At 49.6% G+C, this 24,848-nt stretch overlaps 1 protein-coding gene across 3 annotated transcripts; it reads right to left on the bottom strand.

Annotated features, from left to right (window-relative positions):
* Nucleotides 1-27: 27 nt before the first annotated feature.
* On the bottom strand, nt 28-12,018 carry NCR2 (natural cytotoxicity triggering receptor 2). 3 transcript variants are annotated; one of them, XM_070244559.1, is made up of 7 exons: nt 11,732-12,018; nt 9,256-9,329; nt 8,771-9,112; nt 2,855-2,914; nt 2,106-2,235; nt 1,883-1,966; nt 28-1,300 (listed from the first exon to the last, which is right to left on the bottom strand). In XM_070244559.1, exons 2-7 carry the CDS (start codon nt 9,308-9,310, stop codon nt 1,045-1,047), a joined length of 927 nt encoding a protein of 308 aa, XP_070100660.1. In that variant the 5' UTR covers nt 9,311-9,329; nt 11,732-12,018; the 3' UTR covers nt 28-1,044. The 3 variants fall into 3 exon arrangements, with proteins under 3 accessions (XP_070100660.1, XP_023480675.1, XP_070100659.1); XM_023624907.2 differs by having other exon boundaries at nt 9,256-9,357; nt 11,732-11,992; XM_070244558.1 differs by having other exon boundaries at nt 1,883-1,993; nt 9,256-9,357; nt 11,732-11,984.
* Between the last annotated feature and the right edge of the window lie 12,830 nt (nt 12,019-24,848).

Below are 24,848 nucleotides of genomic sequence, written 5' to 3'. Positions count from 1 at the left end.
TTGGAGGAAACAGAAAATAGACAAGGCTTAAAAAAAACGTCAAAAGTTAAAACTTTAATATTGCCAGAAAAAATATGGCATCCCCAAATAAAACATGCAGGTGAAAAAGGAACGTTCAGAGAACAAACGGACCATTTAGAAACTTGAACATGTGCTTGCATAAATAGTAAACCTTTGAATGGAAGACTTGGACTGCAACCTTGAGGAACTTTCCCAGAAAGCAGGAATAAAGAAAAATGGATGAAGAACAAGAGAGAAAAGATAATAAAGTTAGAGGCTCAGTCTGGAAAGTCCAACACTGAGATAACAAGTGTCAGAGAGAGGACAGCAGTAGGGAGGGTCAGCGCCGGGCGTCAGACCAGGGCCACCTCGCTCGTGGTCGTGAGGAGCGTCCTGCTCAACTTGTGCAGAAAAAGGAGGGTTCACTTCTCTCCCGAGCCTGTGGCCATCTTGGTGGCACAAGAAGGACAGCATGGGGGATGCACAGTGACATGGTGACAAGGGGTGGCTGACCTTGGCAGAGCCTGGGGCCCTGAAATGACCCTGGACTTCAATTCCCACACAGTCAAAGTGCACAGAGGCGTTGTTGAGAGGGATGTATAAGGGGGAACAATCTGGGACGTGGAGAGCAAAGGCGGGACACCAGTTAGGTGACTGACATAGTGGTCCACACAGAGGTGCGAGGTGACGGGTTTTGGAAACGAGGAGGAAGAGACGGAAGCAACAGAGAGAAGCGGATAGAGAGGCTTTGGCAGTGTGTGGCTGAGCAAGGGGAGAGGGAGAGAGAGATGTCGGCAGTGATCTGGGGCGTGGCTGAGCTGTGGGGCTATAGGAGGAGGATGAGAAGGAGGGAGAGCAGGAGGTGGGGGTAGAGGAGGAAGGGAAGAGGAGGAGTGGGAGCTGTCAGCAGTGGTGACTCTGATTTGGTGGAAAGGTGCTGTCCTGGGCTTTGGCTCCCATGTCTGGACGGTGCTGGCCCAGAGGCAAACACAGTGTGAGCCAGCAGTGGGCCTGGACCTGGGCGGGGGCGGAGCTGGGAAATCCTCAGCACTGGAGTGAGGAAGGTAGCCAAGGGCGCTGGCTTAAGTTCTGGGAGGCTTTGGCCTTTTCTTCGCGGGAAAGGCAGAGTTCAGAGGTCAGGGAGGAGCTCCTGAGGACTGCAGGGAGACTGGCCGTCCTTCTTGGGTCCCGAGGCTCAGCAGGAAGTGCCCAGGGGCCTGGTCTGCGCCGAGCTGGGCACGTCAGAGACCTCCCTCTGTGCCGCACATGTCGATTCCTTAAGGTCCTGAGATGTGAGGTCCTGAGAGGGAGAAACACGTGAAACCACTGGCATCGTTCTCTGGCCGTGTCCCTCTCTCCCCACGCTGGCTCCTGGCCTGACCTGGTCCTGTCTCCATGTCCTCCTCACTCTCTCATTGGCCCTGCACCTTTCCCTCAGCCCCACCTCTGTGCTCCCTCGTGTGTCCCCTTCTCCCCAGAGCTTGTGACTCTCCCTCCTGTGTAACCCTCTTTCCCTCAGGACTTAGGATGAGGCAGCTTCTGAGATGGGGGCTGCGCATAGGCGTTGGTTCCATGAAGGGCAGGCGGTGGGAGGGACTTCTGGTTGTTCCTGTCGGTGTTACTGACGGAGGGATGAACGGAGGGATGAATTAGAGGGGGAGGGAGAGTGGGGAGGGGTGGGAAACGTGGACAAGATGCGTGAGAGTTTACAGCTGAAAGACAAAGCTGAGCTTGTAACGAACACCCAAGATGGATGGATTCAGTGAGGGTTTAATCTGGAGAGTGCTGTTGATTATAATTTTTTCCCCTCCAACTCTCTACCCAGGGACAGAGGCTGTTCCCTGCTCCATTTCCCCCCAAGTCCAGCCTGAACCCCACTCACCAGACAAACAGGGCTGACAGCACCAGGCTCTTGGCCACGAGGAGTCCACACAGCAGGGGCACCAGGGCACTGGGGGCTGCAGGACTGGAGTGGGGGGTGGGGTTTTGTTGCCTGGAGGACAGAGGGACAGAAAGGGGAGAGGACCGAGCCTGGGGTGGCAGCTTCTGTCCTTGGGCCCCTGAGCCAGGCCCGTGTGTGGATGAGGGTCGCAAGCTGAACTCACCGTGAAGGGGCGGTGATAGCAGAGGAAGCCCCGGGGGTCTCTCCAGCTCTTCCAGTCGGGGACACACAGCTCTGGGTCTGTGATGAGACCAGGTCATGGGGAGCCCAGGTGGCCTGCATGGAGGCAGAGGCTGCCAAGGAAAGAGATGGGACCTTGGTTAGCAGATGGGATGGCCCACCTGTTCCTGCTGGCAGGAAAGCTGGAACAGGGGACCGGGCTGGACTGAGAACAGAAGCTCATCAGCCTAGAAGAAAACCAATTTGGGGAGTGGGGACTGGTGTGTGAAGTCCCCCGGCTCAGGACTAGACAGACCTGCGGCCCAGGCTCTATGTGGGGCCTGTGGAGGTGTCCCTGGGTCCAGGAGGAGCACTGGAATAGGAGTCAGCAGGCCCGGGCCTCCCTCTGAGCTGCTCCACATCTTTGGATGGGCCCTCTTTACCTCTGGGCCTCCCCAAGTGTGGAAACAGCCACGGTCTTTAAGGAGCTCTCATCTCTGACATCGTTCCCTTTCGCACACTTCTGGGGCCGTTAGGGGAAGGGGGAGCCTCATGGGGAATTTTAAGGGCTGCTGTCACGGCCCTGTCCCTCCTGGTTCTGTGGCAGAGCCTAGGCCAGCCCGCAGGCCCCACTGCCTCAACGGCCTGGGTAAATACCTTTTATGGAGCCCCCTCTTGACTCTGAGACTTTGTGACCTGCCTGCTGACCACCTGCCCTGCTTGCTCTTCTTTCCCAGGAAGACCCAGACCTACCCGTGCTCGGATCCCGTGGGGGAGGCTGTGGGGAGGGCATCTCTGGAGAAGTCTTGGGGGCTGTTGAGGATAAAGAGAAGACAATGGCTGCAGAGGGCAGAGGGAGGCCCAGATGGGAAAGACACAGTGTCGGCCCCAACGCTGTGACAGGAAGTGGGGGCTCTCAGCGTCCTCGGCCAAGTCTACACACACACCCAGGGTCCTTGAGGGGAGCAGTCTCCCGCAAAGGGGGGGGAAAGAAAGGGTCAAGGGCTGGGAGAGGCCCAGAGGAGAGAGGGTGCCTGAGGCTGGGACACCCCTGGGCTCAGGGGCTGCCCTGGACGGTCTTCCCTGGAGAGAGTCCCAGGCTGACAGGCATGCGGACACCATCCTGTCCCACAGGAACACTCTCTCCAAGCCTGCCCAGAATGACAGCTGGGAACTACCCATGTTCCCAGCCTGGAGGAGGTCCTTGAGACGCTCAGAAAATTCTAGTCCTGGGCCACTGAATGTGTGACGGGCTGGCGCCGGTCCACAAATTGCAACCTGCTTGCCACAAAGTAAATACAGAAATTAGGAGTAAGGATTTTGAGATTTTATATCAATTTGACATTGCCTCAAGGTCCAAGCAAGATTAGTAAACTCATCTGGTTGAACGGGATATAGATAAGTCCGAGTGCTGCCAAAGTGGCACAGAGAGCTGCGCATGGAGCAAGCTGTGTGCCAGTAACACACAGTAGGACCGTATTCCTGCCTGTGATACGTTAAGGTTAGTTGGTCAGTTATAACCCAATAGTGTATAAACACCTGAAAAAATTATTTTTATCATTTGTTATTTTTGCCATCATTTTAATTTTCAATCAAACCTGTTTTTTTTTAAGTTTAGAGTTTAACATGATTAGCTAATTTAGAGTAGTAATTAGCTAATTTGATTACTAATTAACACATAGCAAAACAAAAGTCACTGAGCTTTTCATCAAGAAAAGACATATCTTTTCTGACTGTAGCAGTAATAATAAACTAAATGATGATAGTGGAATTGCTTTCAAAGAAAATTTCCCTTCTGAAGTTACCCCAAAGAGTTTGTACTGGTTTTATTGGAAAATGTCATCCCTCCTTGTGGTGGGCATAACAACAGCCCCCTGGATGTCCACATCCTAGGTTCCAGGAACCTGTGAATATGTTCCCTTACATGGCAAAAGGGACTTTTCAGAGGTGGTTAAGATTAAAGATGTTGAGATGGAGAGACTATGTGAGTGCGTCCCGTCTAATCACGAGGACTTAAAAGCAGAGAATGTGCCCCAGCTACAGACAGAGAGGAAAGGATCTTTGGCTTTGAAGGTGGAGGAAGGAGGCCATGAGCCAAGGAATATGGCCGCCTCTAGAAGCTGGGAAAGCTCTCCATAGACAGCCAGCAAGAAAATGGGACCTCCGTTTTATAGCTCTAAGGAACCAAATTCTGCCGAAGATCTGAATGAGCAACAAATGGACTCTCTCTAAGAACCTACAGGAAGGAACACAGGCTGCTGGCATCTTGATGTTAGCCCAGAGGGGCCCACAGTGGACTTCCGATCCACAGAACTGGGAGATCACACATCTGTGGTGTTGTAAGCCACGGTGTTGGCGGTAATTCGTTACGGCAGCGATGGGAAAGTATGGCGCTCAGAGAGTGTGAGTTTTGTAACTATGATTCATGGCGAAGTACTAAAACCCAGTGAGTTATTTGTTGAGATGTACTGGCTAATGAAGCAAAAACATCATAAAAACAAATGGCATTTACATACAAAACATGAAAACACAAGTTCAAAACAAACTAATCATTTTTAACAACAACAAAAAAGAGCATTAAATTAAAGAGCTCTTGGAGGGGTGGCCTCATGGCTGAGGGATTAAGTTCGCGCGCTCTGCTTCAGCAGCCAAGGGTTTCCATGGTTCAGATGCTGGGCGCAGACCCAGCACCGCTCATCAGGCCATGCTGAGGCAGCGTCCCACACAACACAACCATAGGCACTCACAACTAGAATATACAGCTATGTACTGGGGGGGCTTTGGGGAGAAGAAGAAAAATAAAAAGAAGAAGATTGGCAACAGCAACAGCTGTTAGCTCTGGTGCCAATCTTTAAAAAAAAAAAAATGCTCTTGAAAGCAGTCAATATTTCACATATAAACTCTAATGTTTTGTGGGCTTCTTGTGAAATTGCTAAGACTAAAACTCTGTCTATAATTGCTGAAACAGCGTTGAAAGACTGCAAGGCAGATGTTTGCTTCACGGTGTTGGGTTAATCTATAGCAAGGAAGGGAGCTTAAATAGCACAAACCAGGACATTTTAGCTCCACGTATTCAGGAATTAGCTAATGATATGGAAGATCCACTCCCAGAATGAATACAGTCATGGGCCCCATAACAAAGTTTCGGTAAATGAGGGACCGCATATATGATGGTGGTCCCATAAGATTAGTACCTTATGGCCTAGGTGTGCAGGAGGCTGCACCATCTAGGTGTGTGTAAGTGAACTCTGTGATATTTGAACAACAATGAAATCGACTAATGACACATCTCTCAGAACCTACCCCCATTGTTAATTAACACATAACTGTAAAGCTAGCAAAGTATTTTTCACAGCAAGTTGAAAAATGCACAAATATTGCTAAGATAGCTATTCTCTTACTATAGGTGCAATCTGAAGGAGTATGTTCTGATGGCTGCAGTTGCTATGACAGGGAAGCATTCTGGAGTAGCATTCAGATTAAGGAGCCTTGGGCCAGAATGTAAATCAACGCACTGCTTCCTTCACTGAGAAAGTCTTGTTATGAAAAACACTCAGCTGAACTGAACGGCATGCTTAACAACGTGGTAAAAATTGTGGATTACATAAAGATGAATGTACAGAATTTGAAATCATTCTCTTTATTATGTGATGACACGGAAACTGATCCTAAGCAGTCGTTATCGAATGCCACGTCGAGAATCTTTGATCCACGGGAAGAACTCCTAATGTTTGCGCAAGACAGAAATCAGTTTAGTACCAGCTTTTTAAAGATGTGAATTTCACAGTCAGACTTGTTTCTGTTAGAGCTTTGATATTAATATTTCCATGCAAGGAAGGAAGGCAACGTGTTTTTCAATGGCAAATAAAATCTAAGGACAAAAACAAAAGAAGCTTAGAAGGATAGCTTCTATAAATTATGTCGTGTTCTGAATTTAATAAAAATGATCAACAAAATAGGTGATGATCTCAATATTGCGCATCTGCAAAAGTACGTACTCATAGAAAAGCTTTAATAATTTGATAGAATGTTTTGACTTTTATTTTCTGTCAAAAGAAGATATATGCATAGGAAAGTCATAGATTCAGAATCCATTTTTTTCATCAAAAGATAATTTAAATATAATTATACTTTATGATAAAATTTTGGAACTAGCTACTGATGAAGGATTGAAAATGCATTTTGAAAATACAGCATCACGTGCTTCCTTTTGTAAAAGTTAAAAATACTGAGCTTGTTGAGATTGCTTAAAAATATTTTTTTTGTATTTCTGTCAACACACGTCAGTGAGACCAGTTTTCTGCTATGAGTGTTATTAAAACAAAGCATCAAAACAATTTCTTTATACATTTTCCCCTGAGAGTTATGATGTCACTAATGTTACTCAGATTAGGTAAGTTAATAAGCAAGAAGAATGCTCATTTGTCACATTAAAATCTTCAAATGTGGATATTTAGAGTGTTTGTTCCAAGTGTGAATATTGACATTTAATACAGAAAATTGCTATTTCACTTCTAACTTTGTGTTTAGTTATGATTGTTTATTTATGATTGTTTTAGTTATGATTTAATTATGATCAGTTTTGTTTGGTTAGGATTATACCAGTAACAAAAGTTACTGGTATAATAAAATGTTACAGGTATAATGTTAAGCTACTACATCAATTACCTGCATGTACACTTTCAATGAACGTGTGTAATTTTTTTAAGTTTTAAAAATTTTTTCTATATTTCCTTTTTCTCTCAAAGCCCCCTAGTACATAGTTGTGTATTTTTAGTTGTGGGTACTTCCAGTTGTGGCATGTGGGACGCCGCCTCAGCATGGCCTGATGAGTGGTGCCATATCCGCGCCCAGGATTCGAACCCTGGGCTGCCGAAGCAGAGCACTCGAACTTAACCACTGGGCCAAGGGGCCAGTCCCTGTAACTTTTTTTGTTCTTTTTCTCCGCAAAGCCCCCTGGTACATAGTTGTATATTCTTCGTTGTGGGTCCTTCTAGTTGTAGCATGTGGGACACTGCCTCAGCGTGGTTTGATGAGCAGTGCCATGTCCGCGCCCAGGATTTGAACCAACGAAACACAGGGCTGCCTGCAGTGGAGCACGCGAGCTTAACCACTCAGCCACGGGGCCAGCCCCCTCCCTGTAACTTTTATGATTAAAAGTTTTTTCCCTATGTTATGTTTGTTCTGATTGTATTTGTTGAAATGTAATTTTACACCTGTCAAATCTAATAAGCATTTTGGGCTTGTATTTTATATGTTTTTTCTTATTATGTTTCTGGTGATTTATTTTTATTGTATTTTACCAAAAACATAGTCACTGATGAATTGGAGATTTTTTTTAAAAGGTCCTCTACTACTGCCTTGGTCTGCTCAGGCTGCTGTCACAAAGTACCACGGACTGGCTGGCTTATGAACAGAAACTCATTTCTCACAGTGCTGGAGGCTGGCAGGTCAAGATCAGGGTGGCAGCATGGTGGGGTTCTGGGGAGGCCCTTCTTCCAGGTTGTATCCTCACGTGGCAGAAAGAGGATGCGGAGCTCTCTGGCAGGCGGTCCCTTTATAAGGGCACTAATTCCATTCATGAGAGCTCCACCCTCAGGACCTAACCACCTCCCAGACGCCCCGGTGCAGGGCCATCCCACTGGGGGTTAGGAGTTCAACACACGATTTGGAGGGGACACAAACATTCAGTCCATTGCAACCACGGATACTTTGAGAAGCCCTCATCTAGACTGGGGGTTGGCAAAACTGTTTGTAAAAGGCCAGAGAACAGCTACTTTATGACTTGTGGGCCATGTGGTCTATGTCACAACTACTCATCTCTGCTATTATGATATGAAAACAGCCATAGACATTACGTAAACAAATGGGCATGGCTGTCTTCCCAAAAAACTTTATTTATGGATCCTGAAATTTGAATTTTCTACAATTTTCACGTATCACAAGATATTATTTTACTTTCCATTTTTTCCCAATCATTAAAAAACCATCCTTAGCTTTCAGGGGCTGGCCCCGTGGCCACGTGGTTAAGTTCTCGTGTTCTGCTTCGGCGGCCCAGGGTTTCACTGGTTTGAATCCTGGGCGCAGACATGGCACCGCTCATCAAGCCACGCTGAGGTGGCGTCCCACATAGCACAACTAGAAGGGCCCACAACTAAAAATACACAACTTTGTACCAGGGGGCTTTGGGAGAAAAAAGGAAAAATAAAATCTTTAAAAAAAAAAATCAAAACCGTGCTTAGCTTTCAGACACAGTTTGCTGACCTCTGATCTGGACCAGGAAGAATGGAAAGACCAACATGATACCAACATGGGGAGGGGCGGTTTGTGGCCAGTGGACACACATTTACTTGAGTGCCTACTATGTGCCAGGTACAGGTGTCTCCTCCAAAGATGCCGGGCTGTCTGGGGCTCCCCTTGTCCAGGTCAGAGGAGCTCAGACTGGTCAGCATCCTCAACTGCTCCGTTTGAGCATCTTTGAGGAGGCTTGTAAATCATCGAGACAGACTGTGTGTGAGGGTGTGTGTGTGTGTGCACATATGCAAGTCCCCCGGGCACACGTCCCCAACAGCCTTCCTACGAGAGTGGGATAGAGGGCAGCCTGGCTTCCGTGACTAGGAAACCAGGAGGCACCAAAAGGGAGCGAGGGGACCCGGGGAAGAGGCTCACCTGGAGACACCGCCAGATAGAACCTTAAGGACCTATCGACAGAGTTTCCGGAAGTGTGGTAGATTCTGCACCAGTAGTGTCCCGAGTCTTGCTCCTTCAGACCAGTCATGGTGACAATGAAGAAGCCAGCAGCAGGGTCGTCCCAGATTGAGGATTGAGAGATCTGAGTCAGCGTGCGGGGTCTGGAGCTGGTGACCAGCCTGAGGCACGTGAACTTCGACACCTCCTTACACCAGCCTTTGCTCTGGTAGGGGCCACCCCTGGGCGGATACTGGCACCTCACAGAGAGCGTCTGCCCTGCCACACGGTGAAGTTCCTGGGCCTTTGATAGTGCCCATGAGCCTGGGGAACAAGGCTGCTGGTCGGGGCCACGCCAGGACTAGCCCCGCCACCAGCCCTCTGGCCACAGAGCCACTTGCTCCCGGCCCTGCTGTCTCTGTCACCCCCTCTCCTCCCCTCCCAGTTTAAGATCCCTTTCTCCTCACCTGGGAGCAGCAGCAGCAGCAGTAGCAGTTGTGGGAATGGGAACCTCCGGGCCATATGGCCCTTTTCCAGTGTGCTGGTGGGAGAGGACATGGTGGGGGGCACTGGAGAGAGGAAGCCGGGAGTGGGGCCTGAGTCGCTTGCCTCTTCCAGTGCCTCTGAGACAGACGAAAGGAGAGAGGCCAAGGCCCGGGGTGGGGAGCGGGAGACCTGGGAGGGCAGAGGTGAATCTGGACTGGAGGGCACAGCCCTGCCGGGCACACAGCTCCCGGGTCTCTGCAGAGGCGGCTCCTCTCCTCCAGGCCCAGGTGCCCCTTCCTGTGACCAGCCTCTGGAGGAGGAGCCGAGAAGGCCAGGAGGAAACTGTGGTCAAGCAATGGACTGCCCACTCTTTCTCTTCTTTCTCTTTCTCTGTGCACCGCCTCTTCTTTGCAGAGCTCTGGCTTCACCCTCCTTTCCAGGGAAAGTCACGGTGAAGGTGGATGACAAGCTCGGGGCACTTAGGGGTCTGAGCAAGAGCCCTAAGCCCCACTGGCCCCAGGGGTGGTCAGAAGCTTCATGCCCAGACCTGTCTGGTAGATCAGTGACGTGCTTCCACCTAGGGAGGTCTTGTGGGCACTGAGGGGACAGGGGAGGTGGAGATTCAGTTCCAGTGAGGAAGTGTAGGGAGGGTCCCTGGCAGAGGAGGGAGAGAGGGGAGCTGAGAGCAAAGAGATCAGGGGTCTTCAGAGGGGCTGGTGGGAGGATGGACCTGGCATCATCTCTGCACCCTTAACTGTCCACCTGTGGACACTAGAGAAACATTTGTGTAATTAACACCTAAACAGATGAAAGACCCTAACAGCTGTTTCTTTAGTGGATGCTAGCAATTTTAAGATTTAATTTTAAAAAGATGTAATTTACAAAGAAAAAGAAATTAGATAGAGAGGAGGAGAGAGACAGAGACAGAGAGAGAGACAGAGAGAGACTAAGACCACTGCGAGTTCTCTGTGTATGTGTAATTCCGGTGGTGGCCACCGGGGGTCTCTGCAGCCCATCGCCTGCTTCAGGGCGCTCCGCTGGGAGTTATGACTGACAGGCATTCGAGCCTATCAAGGGGACAGGATTCCCAGTTCACTGCTTTGCCCCGCCCCCTTGCCCCTCTCCTCGCCCGGCCCCGATGCAGAGTGAGCATCCGCCAGGATTAGGGCAGAGGGACAGGTAAAAGGAGGACAACGCAGTAGGGCCATCAGCTACCAGTGCCCAGGGACCACAGGTGGGAAAGCAGGATGGAGTTTTCGAACTAGAAAACCTCGGGAACAGTGCCAGCCCCTCGCTTGCCAGATGTTAGTTACAAGGCGGGTCCCCGTGCCCTCTCTCTTCAGTCCCACAGTAGGGGTGTGAGGGGGGCATTACTTTTCTGTTCACATGAGGGCGTTGCGGCCGGGATGTGCTGCTGTAGCCAGGCCAGGCCTCCTGACTGCCAAACGCGGCCTTTCGGCTGGAGTCTCGCCCAGAGACAGGATCAAAAACTGGATTGCACACACACGCAGAGGCGAGATCTGGGCGTCCCCTCGCTGAACCTAATTACGCACCAAAATGCCAAGGGTGCCCTCCTGAAGGGAGGAGGGTGGCTCTGCCTGTTATAGCGGTGTGTCAGGGTGTGTAGCAACTGTTTTCCCATGTTGATTTTCTCTTTTTCTGGGCTCTGCTGATCACGGGGAAGGGCCGCCTCCTCCCTGCAGGCCCCCGAGATCACTCTTTGCCCACAGTACACTATCTCTGTGTTCCACTCTGAGTTGTTCTCTGCTGGGTCAGTGTGGGTCGTCCCTCGCCACCGGACAGGAAGCTCTCTGAGGACTGGATCTGCTCCTTTCTCTGCACTGTGGACTCCCCACCAGTGTGAGTGGGGTGAGCACCCTCTGCCTAGAGTCCAGAGCTCAGCACCCCAGGAGAGGACTCTGCTGGAACCCTCTGGACCCCGGCTCCACTCTGGCAGCTGGGACCTGGAGTCCAGGTTTGGGAGCTGGAGGGAGGGGAGCCTGGGCTTAGGGTGGGGCTGGCCCTGCTCCCAGGGGGCTCAAAATAGCCCCTGTCACAGTGTGAAGTTTTGCAAGAGGGGCTGGGGCATGTCATTGTGGTGGGATTTGGGGTTCCTTCAGAAGTGTCCTCAAGAGATGGGGTGAGGAACCACTGTCACACTACCAGGGCAGGGCACCACCAGCAGTCCTGTCAAAGGGCATGGGGGTCGAGGGCTTGAGCCCTCTGCCCACCCTCTGAGAAGGGAACTCTGGAGCCTCAGTAACTCCTCCCAACCTCGCTGTCACCCTCACAGGAGCCTGGACCGTTGCAAGCAGAGCTAGAGACAGCATGCTCCTGGGGACTCTACTCCTCAACTCCTCCCCCAGACGGGGGCTGGGCCAACCATGGCTCAGTTTCTCTGTCTGTAAAATGGACAGACTGTGCCTTTCTCCTGTCCGTGTTGGGCTATCCACTTACCTCCCTTTGGAGCTTCCTGCCTGTGTCCCCTACTCTGGCGCCATGCAGGGGATCTTGGCAGCCCGGGATGTCAGAGCTGAGTGGGTGTGGGCTCCTTTCTCCCCAGGCCCCTACTCAATAGACACAGTGTCAGATTCACAGGCGCTGATCAGGAGTGGTTCTGATTTCCTTCCAGGTGGGCCTGACCCCACACCCACTGACTTTGCTCAGCATTGGTTCAGTGTCTTCCGTACCCTGGTGCTTTGTATTCCTCATCCATTTAATTCCTCTGAGAGTTCTGTAAGAACAATGGACCTCATCAGTTCCATTGTTACCAGTGAGGAAACTGATGGAACATGTGTCCAGGCTCCCGCACTGAACTGCCTCCCACCTGCCTGCGGGTGGCTCCTGGCGGGACCTCCATCTGGGTGGGCCGGTAGGGCCCTGTTCATGGAGGAGCTTCAGGATCAGGCTGGGGAGCCTGGGCTTCGGGGGGAAGCACTGGGGAGCCAGGGTGGTTCTAGAGGAAGAGGGAGGTCCGAACTATGTTTGAGGGAGCCCTGCCTTGGGAGGGAGAGGCGCATGCAGGAAGCTCCATCGGGCGGCTCTGTCTGCCTTCGATGGGGGCCTGGGGAGGAATCCAGGAACCTGAGCTGGACATATCTGCAGGACGTGGGGGCGAGTGAACAGAAGCAATGCAGGACCGATGTCCCTACAGGCAGGTTAGTTTGTTGTGGAATGTGAGACAAGACACACAGGTTCTGACTCAATTAGCCGAGGTTTCCTCCGTATCATATTGTGCAGTCCAGTTGCGAGGGTTTTGTTGTTAGTGCTTGGTTACAGTGTCTACTTGGTCTACTTGGGCCCGTTTGTTGTGTGTTTTGGGAGATGAGAGTGTATAAGGATCCCAGAGCTCTCAGAGGGAATCAAACCTGTGTCTTTATTCAATTAAAGGAGCCCATTTCACTCTCCTAAGCAGCGAAGTGGTTCTTTATGGAAAGCCAGACATGCACAGGAACAGGGAGCAGCACTCCAGCATTAGGTGAACACCAGTTAGGAAGTCTGCATTTCACTGTTACTTTTCTTAATCTTACATGCCACTCTCTGAGGCAAGCACAGCTGAGCCCAGCCTGGAACAGCTGACCCTCAGCCAACCCTTAGATGCGTGAGCAAGAAGAAATGAAAGTTGTTTCAAGCCCTGAGTTTTGGGGTGGGTTGTTATGCAGCATTATTGTAGCAATAGCTGACTGATGAATCATAGGTTCGCTTGGGAGTAACAAATAATTTAAAATAAGGTTATGCAACATAGTTTATTGCTTTCTCAAAAAGAGTTCAGACATAGGGAATCTAAGGCTAGCAAGTTACCTCCGGAATACAAGAGACCCACAATCCTTCTATCTTATTGCTCCACCGTGCAGGGCATCCATTCCTCAAGTCACCACATAGCTCTAGGTGGCTACCAGGGCTCCAGTCATCACATGCTCATGCTAGGTAGCAGCATGGAGGAGAACAAAGATAGGAGAAAAGAGATTGACCCAGTCATGTTTTCACAGGGTCTTATGGAAAGCACAGACGACACTTCTGTTTACAAATCATTGCCAGATCTTAGTCACACGACCACCCCCCATTTCAAGGGAGGCTGAGAAACATAGCCTTCAGTGGGGGTACACTGCCACAAAGATAAATTCAAAGTTATTTTATTGAGGATGGGGGAGAGGGAACACATTTTTTTTTTTTTTTTTTACTATTCTTGGTACTGAAATATTCACTCAACTTGCAAAAAATTATCCAAAATGCCCTGTCCAAGTTGAAAACCCACTATACTGAAAGTGCTAGTGTGTGCAAGTGAGAATGTTCCGGATGCCCATGAATCCTGATGAGAAGACGTGGAGGACCCTGCAGTTGCCTCATCTGAGATGAACGGGGTGGGGGTCCTGGGGTTCCCAGTGTTCAGTTCTTCACACTCTCAGGCCCTTGCTCAGATGTATGCACACTCACACAGACACACACTCATACCTCATCCACTCCTTCAGTGCCACAGATCTGACAACCAGAAGTCAGCCCCTCGGGGACTGACCGAGACCTGGAGAGGTGGGCAGGCTTGGGAGGGGAGCAGGACCAGGCAGCGCATACACTTCACTTTGTGAAATTCCTTCTCCCCACTCCCCAGAGCCATAAGAACGCTTTGCGGGCAGCAGCAGTGGAGGTTTCTGATGGCCCTAGGTCAGCCCAGGCGCCTGGAGCAACGCCCATGCTGCCACATCGGCTGTTGCCCTCCATGACTCCTGTGGCCCTTTCTGAGGAGAGGGCTGTCTGTGCCTGTGGAAGATGCCTCCCAGCCCTGAATCCATCACCGTTGTGGCACCCAGGCCTCCCCGACATGCAGACCCAGCCCTTTGGAACACTCCCTGTGCCTCTGCTCCAAGGCCCCAATCAGGGGGCTCCAAACCCTATTCAGCCACCCCCCAAACCTTAGAACGCCCCTCTGCCAGATCTCCTCCTCCTGCTTCTAAGTTCATGAATCACCCAGACCACCACCTCTGTCAGCTCTGCTTCTCCTCTGCCTCCCCTCTCTTCCCTCCTTTTCATCCTCACACCCATATCTGGTGTCTGTCTCCCCCTGGTTCCCCACTCTCAGCCTCGACCTCCCAGGGTCTCCACAGAAGGCCGCTGGCGTATTCCTCCCGGGCAGAGGCTGACATTGCTCCACCTCCTCTGAGAAACCTACTAGGGATTTCCACTCCACAGGAAATGCGTTCCAGCCTCCTCCAGTTAAATTCACCTCTGGGAACCCAGAGAAAACCCCACCGTCTTGAAAAGGGAGGTGGTGTGTGTTTCTTCCTGTGCTTAGATATTAGTGGCTGCACCTCCAAGGGGGTGTGTGTGTGTGGAGGATCAGTGTGGCCGACCCAGCCCGCTGGCATTTCTCTCTTCCCACCCCCAATCTTAGTAAATGGTAGGAAACAAATTTAAAAAGAAGGTGAATCCAAGTTAAGAATAGTGACCGTCAACAGATTAGGTTTCTGAGGGTTGAATTAGAATGTCAGGAGCAGAAGCCTCAACAGCCCAAAATGTGGGCAGGAGGATATGCTCTCGATTCCTTTGATCATTAACACTGTTTGACAGTCAAGTAGCTCACACGGTGGAGGGAAATGAAGAGCATGAAGGTAAAGATTCAACACAAGCACACAGAACACCTGAATGTAGAATTAATGGCAATAATTCACGGAACAGGAGAGAAACTTCAAATAATTGCAATAGATATCCTCAGAGATATTTACAAAGACATCGTAACTTCTAATTTGTTGAGACATTTATAAATGAAAGCAAATTGCAATATTATGTTTTATTCATTAATTTCAGAGATCTTTAAAAAGATTGCTCATAGCCGGTGTCGTGGAGGGTGCGAGGAAGCAGGTATTATCTTCACGGCGAGAATGTGAATTGTATGATTTTTGAAGGTGAATGGGAGGATCTGTGAAGTTTGCTGCGTGCATTCTTTGACTTGCCGACGCCACTTCTAGGTACTCGTGCCTGAGGAACACACACACACGGGCACAGAAGGACCTGCACAAAGATGGTCATCGCAGGTTGATTATAATAGTGAGCCCCTGTGGGGAGTTAGCTACACTGCCCCGGGTGCTGCTGCCTTGGCATCCATGTTCTTTGGCCAGGTGGCTTGCAGGGGTCTTCACCTGACGCCAGCCCCCCACTAGACGGGAGCCCAGAGAGTCACACGCAAAACGGAAGTTCCTGACCCGACTTCCCCGGCCCTTGTGATTAACAGCCTCCCCTGCCCCCTAAGGCCTTCCCCATACTGAACCCCGGCTCTTTTTGGTTTGAATTGACCAATCTGGCCTTAGCCTGGGAACCCCAAAGCACTCCCAAACGGACCCTAATAAAGGTGTGTGCCCCAGGTCCTGACCCTCTCTGCCTGCACCCTGCCTTCACCTCCCTGTGTGGCCCCTCGAGGCGTGCTGGGTACCTGCTCCAGGACCTGTGAGTGGTAAACTTGTCTATTTCAACTTCTCTTGTGGTCTTTTGTTGACCCCGGGCTCACCCTCTGGCACCCTGTGCTTCACTTCACAAATGTTAGTCTAGCAAAGTCACAGCAGCCCCGGGGGAATAATAAGATAACTCATGGCGCATCTTTTCTGCACGGTGCCAGGTAGCAGTTTGAAAAGACTGGGCACGTCTTACCTGCAAACACAGCTGGGTCTCCAAACATCTTGTTAAATTTAATGGTTGCTGCAGAATGGCGCATAGAGAATAATCCCACTTACGTAAAGTGAAGTGAACTCCGACTGTGCATGTGTTTGCACACATAAGCCTCTATCTATGGAAACGCAGCAACTGTCTGGCAAGCTACACACCCCTCGCAGAACAGGGGTACTTTCGAGAGAAGGAGCATGGTTAGTGTCGGGGGAAGGGGACGGGAAGGGAACTTGAAGTCTCCCTTTTATTCTAGCACCGTGTTCGTTTTTCATAGAAAGTCTTCATAGACATATGTTCATATGTTGCTTGTGTATCTAATATTTTAAATATTATATTATGTTAAAAAGTGTGTTAAATGGCAGGGGAGGTAGAATGGGGAAAATGGCCAGAGCAGAGGGCCCAGCAGGCTGTGCTCCCTGGGGACCAGCGTTGGAGGGGTGTGTAGTGACAGCCCCAGGGCAGGACTCAGAGGGTGGCCTCTCTGTGCCCTGCCCAGGTGAGGGGCTTCTCTGAAAGTCTGTGAGGATGGTACACATTTAAACAAAAGCACAGAGAACCCAGTGAAAATACACACTCGGGAGACAAACCTGCAGAGAGGGGCTTTAGACAAACTTGTGACCAGGAAGTGTCATGGGGTCAAGAGCCCTTGATGACTGGTAGAGGAGCTAGTGAAGGGTGTGGTCAGTGGTCTGCTCAATTCTGGTGGGAAAGAGGCACTGGGTCTGCAGAGAAGTCTGCAGAAAGGACCCCACCGTGGAGCGGAGGGAGCATCACCAGGCGCTGCCCTAGGCCCTGGGAAATCTCCCCAAAGCCCTCTCAGGGCTTCCGCCCTGAGCCTGGGCTGTCCAGGTACCTTGAGCGGAGGAGGGGTATGGTCTGCCACTAATACCCTTGTCATTGCTGTTTATGGGATCCAAGGTTGGGGCTGCCTCCGGGTGCTCATCCCGGGGACTCCAGGGCAGGCCAGTGCCAGTGTGGCTAAAGTAAATTCATCTTAAGCCAATTCGCCAAGGCCAGCATACCCAGAGCCATTAGGAGTGCACCCATGGAGTCAGACAGACTTGAGTCTCAATTCCATCGCCTGGAAAATGGCCAAGACAGTATCTATCTTGCAAAATTATTGTCAAGATTGAATGAGATTTTGTATGTAAAAATTTGGTGCTTAATAAATATTAGCTATTATTAAAAGTAAAGGATTTCTGGCTTTTCATTTGTAGAAAATACTTGTGCACTGTATAGATCTATTAAGGGAGTTACAACATCTCTAATATTTATTTGTCCTTAAAGGGGTCATCGTTTACAAAATAAAAGTTAGGCGGCAAGAGCGGCATGTCAGACTCATACGTCCTCTTGTCCTGGAATTGTCCCCACAGTGGAACAGGAGCGGGTATTCTCTAGAAGGGTATCAGACTCATATCGATACTCCCTGAATTTTCGATTCCAAGGCATCTAAAGTCACGCTGTAAAGCACCTAGGCTCTTGAGACACACACTCTATTTTGTGTTCCCACTCTGCCTCTTCCGGGCTCTATGTTTTTGAGCAAACTGCTAAAGGTCTCAATTTCCTCCTTTCTTAAATAAATATTAATGGATCCCTAATATGACTCCTTCTGAGAATTATTGGGTAAACCATTATAAACATTTACAGAAGTGCCTGTTACATGGTATCTCCCCAGTTAATGTCTGCCATCATTAGTAATCAACATCCACAGTATGACGTTTGCTTGATTTTAATTCTATATATGTAGACAGGAAATAGCAGTAGAGAAAAGTTCTCAAAGGAAATAAAAATGAAATTTATGTAATTTTTTGGTGGAGCAGAACTTTCAAATTATAATCTCAATACCAGAAACTATATAGGGAAAAATAGTGGTCATACTGTATGCCAATTAAAATTTGGACATTATAAAAAGATATGATAACATTTAAAAGTAAATTACAGTTGTGAATAAATGTTTCTTTCCTATTTGGCAGATAAAGGGTTATTAGACTTCATATAAAAACAAGTCTTTTAAATAATAAGAGAAAATGAATATTTCACTAGAGAAAGGGGTAATTCACTAGAAAAAGCAGGTAATTTCCTACAGAAGAAATACAAATGAACAATGTTTAATAAAGTCTATTCAAAGTAGATATTATTAAAATAAATGCAAGACCACTCTTCTCATCAGATTGACAAAAGCTAAAATAAGCAATGATGACCAGGGTTGGGGAAACTTTAGGGAAAAGGCAATTGTATATTCTGCTAGCTAAAAATAATTGATCCTGTCTTTCTGAAAGGCAGTGTGGTGAGAGTAATCAAAATCTGTTTGAAAAAAGAAATCATCTCTAACTCAGCAATTCTAAATCTAGGAATTGAAAAAGGGTACAATGGCTATTGTCGCAGTACTATCTTGTTTTAAGATTTCATCAAATAATGCATATATGTATTTTCAAAATTTGTAGCTCCAATAAATGCAGGTTATAAACTCATATTAATAAAAATGCAGGGGCCAGCCTCGTGGCCCAGTGGTTAAGTTCACGTGCTCTGCTTTAGTGGCCCAGGGTTTCACCGGTTCAGATCCTGGGTATGGACATGTCACCGCTCATCAAGCCATGCTGAGGTGGCATCCCACACAGCAGAGCCAGAAGGACCTACAACTAGAATATACAACTATGTACTGGGGGGCTTTGGGGAGAAGAAGGAAAAAAACCCGTTAGGATCAAGATAATAATGCTTGAGCCAGCCCTGATGGCTTAGTGATTAAAATTCGGCATGCTCTGCTTCAGCAGCCTGGGTTCAGTTTCCGGGTGTGGAACCACACAGCTCATCTCTCAGTAGCCATGCTGTGATGGCGGCTCATACAGAAGAGCCAGAAGAACTTATAACTATACACAACTATGTAGTGGGGCTTTAGGGGGGAGAAAAAAGGAGGAAGATTGGCAACGGATGTTAGCAAAGGACAAATCTTCCCCTGAAAAAAAAAAGATAATAATGCTCAATAGCAAAAGGATTGTTTAACAAGTTTCTGGAAGTACCAGCAAATGTAATTAAACAAGAAAACAAAATTGGATATATCCATTTAAAAAAACAGGCCAAATTACCATTATTTGCTGGGTATGTAGTTATCTACTTGAAAAACTCAAGGGTATTAGTTGAAAACCCATAGGAACAAAAGGAGAGTTGCCAAAGGAAAACCAGAGTAGGGCAGTAGTTAAAGCGGTAAAATCAGATTTTATTCAGGACTACTACAAGAGGGAAAAGAGACCTCAGCACAGAACCAGCCTCCATTCCCAGCACAGCCGGGGCAAGCGGGAATTTACAGTCAGGGCACAGCTGGGGTCAATGGGGGGAAGATTACTGAGACGAAGCATTAATGGTAGGGGGGATTCTGGCTAGACCGACCAAAGAGGATCCTTTGCTGACGACGGGTCAGGGTGACCAGACACGACCTGGGGATGGTGGCAGATGAAGAATCCAATCAGATATCGAGGGCGGGGGACACTTGCTGAACTGACTTCGCAGGGTTCTTGCTAAAACTGGATTTTACAAGGAACTGCACAGATAATCTTAGGACAAGTTTCAGGAGCCTGACTAAAATTTGGTCAAGCAAAGAATCTTCGCCAGAGTTTATTCACTCATTCATACATGCATTCAACAAATATTTACGGACAGCCTACTGTTCTAGACTCAAGGAATAGACTGATAAATAATAGAGACCTTTCCTGCTCTTATGAGTTTACCTGCAGAGAAGGGTGTCTGGTAGGATGGGGAAGGCAGAAAGGAGATAAGAAATTAATAAACGTGCAAATAAATAATAATAAAGTTATAGTAAGAGTAAGCTTTATGGAGAAAATCATAATAGAGTATTGTGATAGTCATTTTTTAATTAAACATTTAAAATAAATAATAATCCATGTAAAAAGTAACCATTTCAGACATAGAAATACGTGACCAGAATTCGCCAGTGAGTCCGTCTGGGCCTCCAACTTCAGGAGGGGCTGAGGAATATGGTCTTAACAAGACAAAATGCCACAAGGATTTAAGAAGGAAATAATATCACATTTAGACTCTGAGAAAATAGGGAACATATCCCAATTCATTTTATAAGGCCAGAATTACCCTCATACAAAGAACAGAAAAAGGAATTAGAAGACAAGAAAATGACAGACCAATTTCCCTCAGGACCACAAACATCCTGAACAAAATATTAGCATACTGCCTTCAACAATATATAAAAAAGAGAACGCACCCTGATCGGGTGGGGTTTTTCTTGTGTTCAGAAGTGAAGATGGTGAAGTGGTGAGAGGTGGAGCTGGCCTGGGGGGTCCTGAGGCTGGTGAGGTAGATGACAGCACGGGGACACGGGCTCCATGATCCGGGACCACACGTCTCAGCAGATGGCAGCTTGAAGGGAGAGAGGAGGAAGAGCGCGGAGTGAAAAGCCCGACCTGGTATTAAACTAAACACACCAGGATGATAGTCCCTCATTCTGCCCGAGCCAGACTTGTCCTAACGGTTTCACCGACAGGGAACTTATGTGCTTGTTAGAGCCAAGGTAAGGGGCAAGTTCCGTTCATTAACTGACTGCGCAGAGTTCCCCATGTGAGTGTGGCAAACCCTTTCAATGGTCAAGATGGAAAAAAGTAGAAAGAAAAATTCTATCATTAAGGAAAAAACCCTCAAAGTACTTGTATTTTTCTGGATTGTAAAATATTGTAAAACTTTGATAAATGTGAAATTTGAGACAATCGTGCTAGAGTTTCACATCTGCCCCAAATTTGGGTCAAACTTGGAAGTTATAAATGGCTTTCAAATACTTGGTTTCCTTTGTCACCAAACTCTCTAGATCTTTTCCAGATTCTGGAATCCTTGCCTCCTCTGCCCAGATCTTCAACTCCTTCCACCTAGATGACAGCAGGAGTCACCCACCAGCCTCCCTCCACGCAGGGTCTTCAGCCGCATTGTGGCTGCACCCCCTGTACGTGGCTCCTGGAGGACACGGGATCAATGCTGAGCTTTAGAAGGAGTGTGGAGGAGTGGAATGAGCCCTGACGCAGTCCGGGCCCCACTCTTGCTTAGCCTGTTGGGGTGTGTGTTTGGGGGGTGCAGGGAGTGGTATAGGAGGTGTTGGGAAAGAGGTCAGCTCTGACCCTGGCCCTGAGCATTCTCCCAGGCTGGTGGAAACCTCTGCAGGGGACCCAGAACGGAGGGCTCCAGGCAGGTAGACCCAGGAAAAACATCAAAAGAAAGGCCATCAGAAGTCTACCCATAGCTATTGACCTCGCCAACTTGATGGGGCAGACAGGGAAACTGAGTCCCCTCTGGCCCTGCAGCCATACTGAGAGGGAGGAGTGGGCGGGTACAGCTGCCTTTCCTCACCCCTCCTGGGCCTATGTGGTCTCAGCTTCTCCCAGATTCTTCTCTTGTCCTGTATCTTGGGGCAGGGGGAAGAAGGTATTTACTCTCTAGGTCAACAGAGTGGGGTTCCAGAGGTAACAGTGCCACTGGGGGCCACTTCCTCTAACAGGGCCACAGACTGTGCCAGTCAGACAGTGAACTCTAGCCCCACATTTCCTGGGCACCTCCCAGAGCCCAGGTCCTACACAGCCATGTGCCCCAGGCTCCTCTTGATTCTCCAGAGCTGCACCTGCAAAGAGGTGACCTTCTCAGGATTGGGAACCAGAGATTTTTGGGTCCTCTCTCTGCAGCTTCCATTCCTGGGCTCCCACTGAGCTCCCGACAGGACAGAAGGCCCAGGCGCTGAGCACTGTCTGCACCCTTGGGGGGCCTGAGACCCCGGCTCTGCACGGGGCGGGGGGTGCTCACCCCACAGCCACTGGTGGGGAGACCACAGCACAGAGAATGGTGACTCCACCCTCAAAGTGCTCACTGCTGCGAAGGGAGGGCCCCCTTGTCACATAGAAAAGGGCAAGTTAAAAGGAGTCTGAGAAGGAGACACTGGGGAGGAGGAAAGGGAAGAATCAGGAAGCCGCGGCGCTCTTCATACCTGTGAGCACACGCGAGCTCGCGGTCATAGCGCTCTCCGGCCAGCAGGGGGCAGAGCAGCCCGCCCGTCGCCCGGGTGCGCACCTGGGCTGTGCTCCCGCGGAGCCCCCTCTTCAGCGCTATAGACGCCCCCTCCCGCCGCCGGCTGCGCTGCCTGTCCTGCGGGAGGGCGGTGCGGGCAGCCGAGGGAGCTCTGCCCAAGGAGGCCTGGGCCCGGGCGATGCCACGAATTCGCCGGGGAACCTTAAGGGAATCCTCAGGACTTCTGTGCCTCAGTTTCCTCACTGTGAAAGGGGCTAGTGACCGTTGCTTCACAAGGATTTTGTGGAAATTAAATTAGATCAGTGGTTCCCAGGCTTGTCTGCACACCGGGATCACATGGGGAGCTTCAAAAACACTGATGCCCGGTCCCCTGGGGCTCATTTCATTGGTCTGGGTCATGGCCCGAGCGTTGGCATTTTTTCCCACCTCCCAGGTGATTCTAAGTTGCAGACAAGTCCGGGAGTTCCAGAGTTAGGTACTCCTGTAACCAGGCTTTGTAAACTCTAAGTGGCGAATGTGGTTTTACGCTTTTTTTAAGGTCTTTTTTTCCCTACCTTATTTCCATAAAATTGAAATTCCATCTCCTATTTCTATCTCCTAGCTCCTGCGTAACCTTGCAAAATGGAAAGTGTAGATTTCCCTCGTGATCTGAATTCGAACTGCTCAAAAAGTCACTCCTACGACCTGTACAAAGTTTAATCCAAAGTGTGCTATCTGATTAAAAAACCCACTGTGACAAAAGTTCCGAAGCGCCAGGGGGACATCAGGGTGCGGTAAGTCCCAGAGAGAGTGGCAGGTCCAAGGCCAAGGTGAGTGTCTCGGCGGTTCCCCCAATGGGATAAGCAGTCAGGGGTGGAGGGTTCCGGTGGAGGGGGCACAACCAGCCCAGGTCCAATTTAGTTAAAATCCTTAGTAGCCTTAACTCGTTATTTCCTGTTTATTTACATCACAGTCAACATTCATCAGGAGGAGGGAAATGTAATTTGTATCCAATACCGGGTGGAGTCCGTGTGTTCTGCATACAAACCTACTCACTAAAGAGACTGCTACACGTGAAATAATATGGTCTGGCGTTTTGATGTTTGATACTGTGCGGTGCTTCTTGGAGCTGGTCACAGAGGTGTGTAAGAGGGTGTGGCAGTAAGCAGGCAAATTGCCTGGTGATGGAGGGCTGGCCGGGAATGCTTGACTACGGTTCCTATTTGTTATAAAGAATGCGGGTGCCTAGGACACATTCTCAGGGGCTGTGAGAGTCTGAGCGTAGGTGTGCCTGTGTCATTTCAACCATGCAGCCTCCAGGCCAGGAGGTCCCTGCTCCCCCTGGGGACCTGAGGGTCTTAAGGGCTGATCTGGTCTCAGATATTCCTGAGTCCCTGCCTGCCTCAGCCAGTCCTTTCCCGGGGAGTTGGAGGTGGGCAGAGACAGCCAGGGCCCTGGCAGATGAAGTGAAAGGGAGGGAGACTGAGAGAAGTGGGGCAACCTCTTACTTTCACCCAGGAAGTGCTGCGTGGGGGTGGGGTGGACAGGGGACCCAGGCCGCAGCCACAGTGCCTGGCTGCCCAGCTGGGCAAGGCCGAGCCCCCTGCAAGGCAGAGATGCTCCCAGCAGCTGGAGATTCCCCCAGGGGACCCCCACCCTCCTGCTGCCCACTGAACACCCCCTGCAGGCCTCCCATTTACCCAATCAAGGCCTTTCCTTTCTCAATCTTGTGCCATGATGTGCCGGGGCATCTGGGCAGGGTCAGGCCCAGCGTCTGGGTCTGTCTGTCTCAGAACCACCCTGTGCTCCTTGCTCCATGTGCTCGAGCACAGGGAGAGGGCAACATGGCCTGGGAGGCCCCACACCTGCCTCTGGTCCTGCTGCTCCTGTCCTCAGGTGAGGGGCAGGGAGAGGAGGGTGAATCTGGAGGGACAGGGCAAGGGAGGGAGGGAGGGAAGTTGGAGGTGAGGGGAGGTGCGGAGTGGGTTATGGGACGGTGGGACCCGGGAGTGGCAGTGGTGTGGCACTGGGGCTGAGGGCTGTGTGGTGTCAGGTTCTGGGTGTGGCTGGGCCCCATTCCTTAGCCTGACCTGAGGGCTTGTTTCCTAGGCTCCCAAGCACGAAACTCCAGGCATGAGGTGGTGTGGGCAGTGCAGGGGCAGGCCATCTCTGTGAAATGCCAATCCTCTCCCCAGGAAGGTGAGTATAAGCAGAAAATCTGGTGTAAGGAAACGACATCAGGTACTTGTTCCCCGTTAGTCTCCAGCTCCAAGCCCCGGGAAATGGCTCAGGAGCCTCCCTATTTTATGTGGGACAACCCCGCTGCTGGCTTCTTCATTGTCATCATGATTGATGAGGATTTTTAGGCTGCTTAATTTTAAAACGGTTTATGATGAGGATTTTTAGGCTGGTTACTTTTAAAACTACAGATGAGAAGCAGGCTCCAAGGAGTGGAATTTGCTTGTCCCTTTGTTGGGAAAGATTTACATTTCTAAGGAAAACCTCTATCTGTGAAGATGCCTCCCTCTCTGTGCCAGGAAGAAGGGGGATGGCCTTATCTCTAGAAACTCTTAATCAATGCCAGAGGCAAGAACTTAAGTTGTTTACTGTCTGGCAACCTCATGTAACTGACCCCCCCCCCCCCCTCAAATCCTCCTTTGTCTTTAGCTGAGGATAATATTCAAGTGGAGACCATTTACTCAATCCGGTTTGATTCTTATCTAAAAGTTGTGGGACCGCCAAATGCACTGATACCGGTTTAACTTTTTTACTTATTCTTTGTCTTGTAAAGAGATAACTCACATACCTATGCCTTAAATTTAGCTCTAACACTCAACTTGGGGCAGCAGAAGCTCTGACTGCCCGTGGGTCCTGTCCCCATGCTATTCTATTCTCTAAATAAAAGAGCACTGCT

This window comes from Equus caballus, chromosome 20 (genome assembly GCF_041296265.1).
Source record: "Equus caballus isolate H_3958 breed thoroughbred chromosome 20, TB-T2T, whole genome shotgun sequence".
Taxonomy (NCBI): Eukaryota; Metazoa; Chordata; class Mammalia; order Perissodactyla; family Equidae; genus Equus; species Equus caballus.
This window is presented reverse-complemented; position numbering and strand designations above follow the sequence as displayed.

Excerpts from the sequence above, each read along its gene's own strand:
- NCR2 (XM_070244558.1), bottom strand. The coding sequence starts at position 9,346 with ATGTCCTCTCCCACCAGCACACTGGAAAAGGGCCATATGGCCCGGAGG. Across the intron at positions 9,113-9,255 it reads GCTGCTGCTGCTGCTCCCAG|GCTCATGGGCACTATCAAAG; the intron begins GTGAGGAGAAAG and ends CTTGTTCCCCAG. Across the intron at positions 2,236-2,854 it reads CCCACGGGATCCGAGCACGG|CCTCTGCCTCCATGCAGGCC; the intron begins GTAGGTCTGGGT and ends TTTCCTTGGCAG.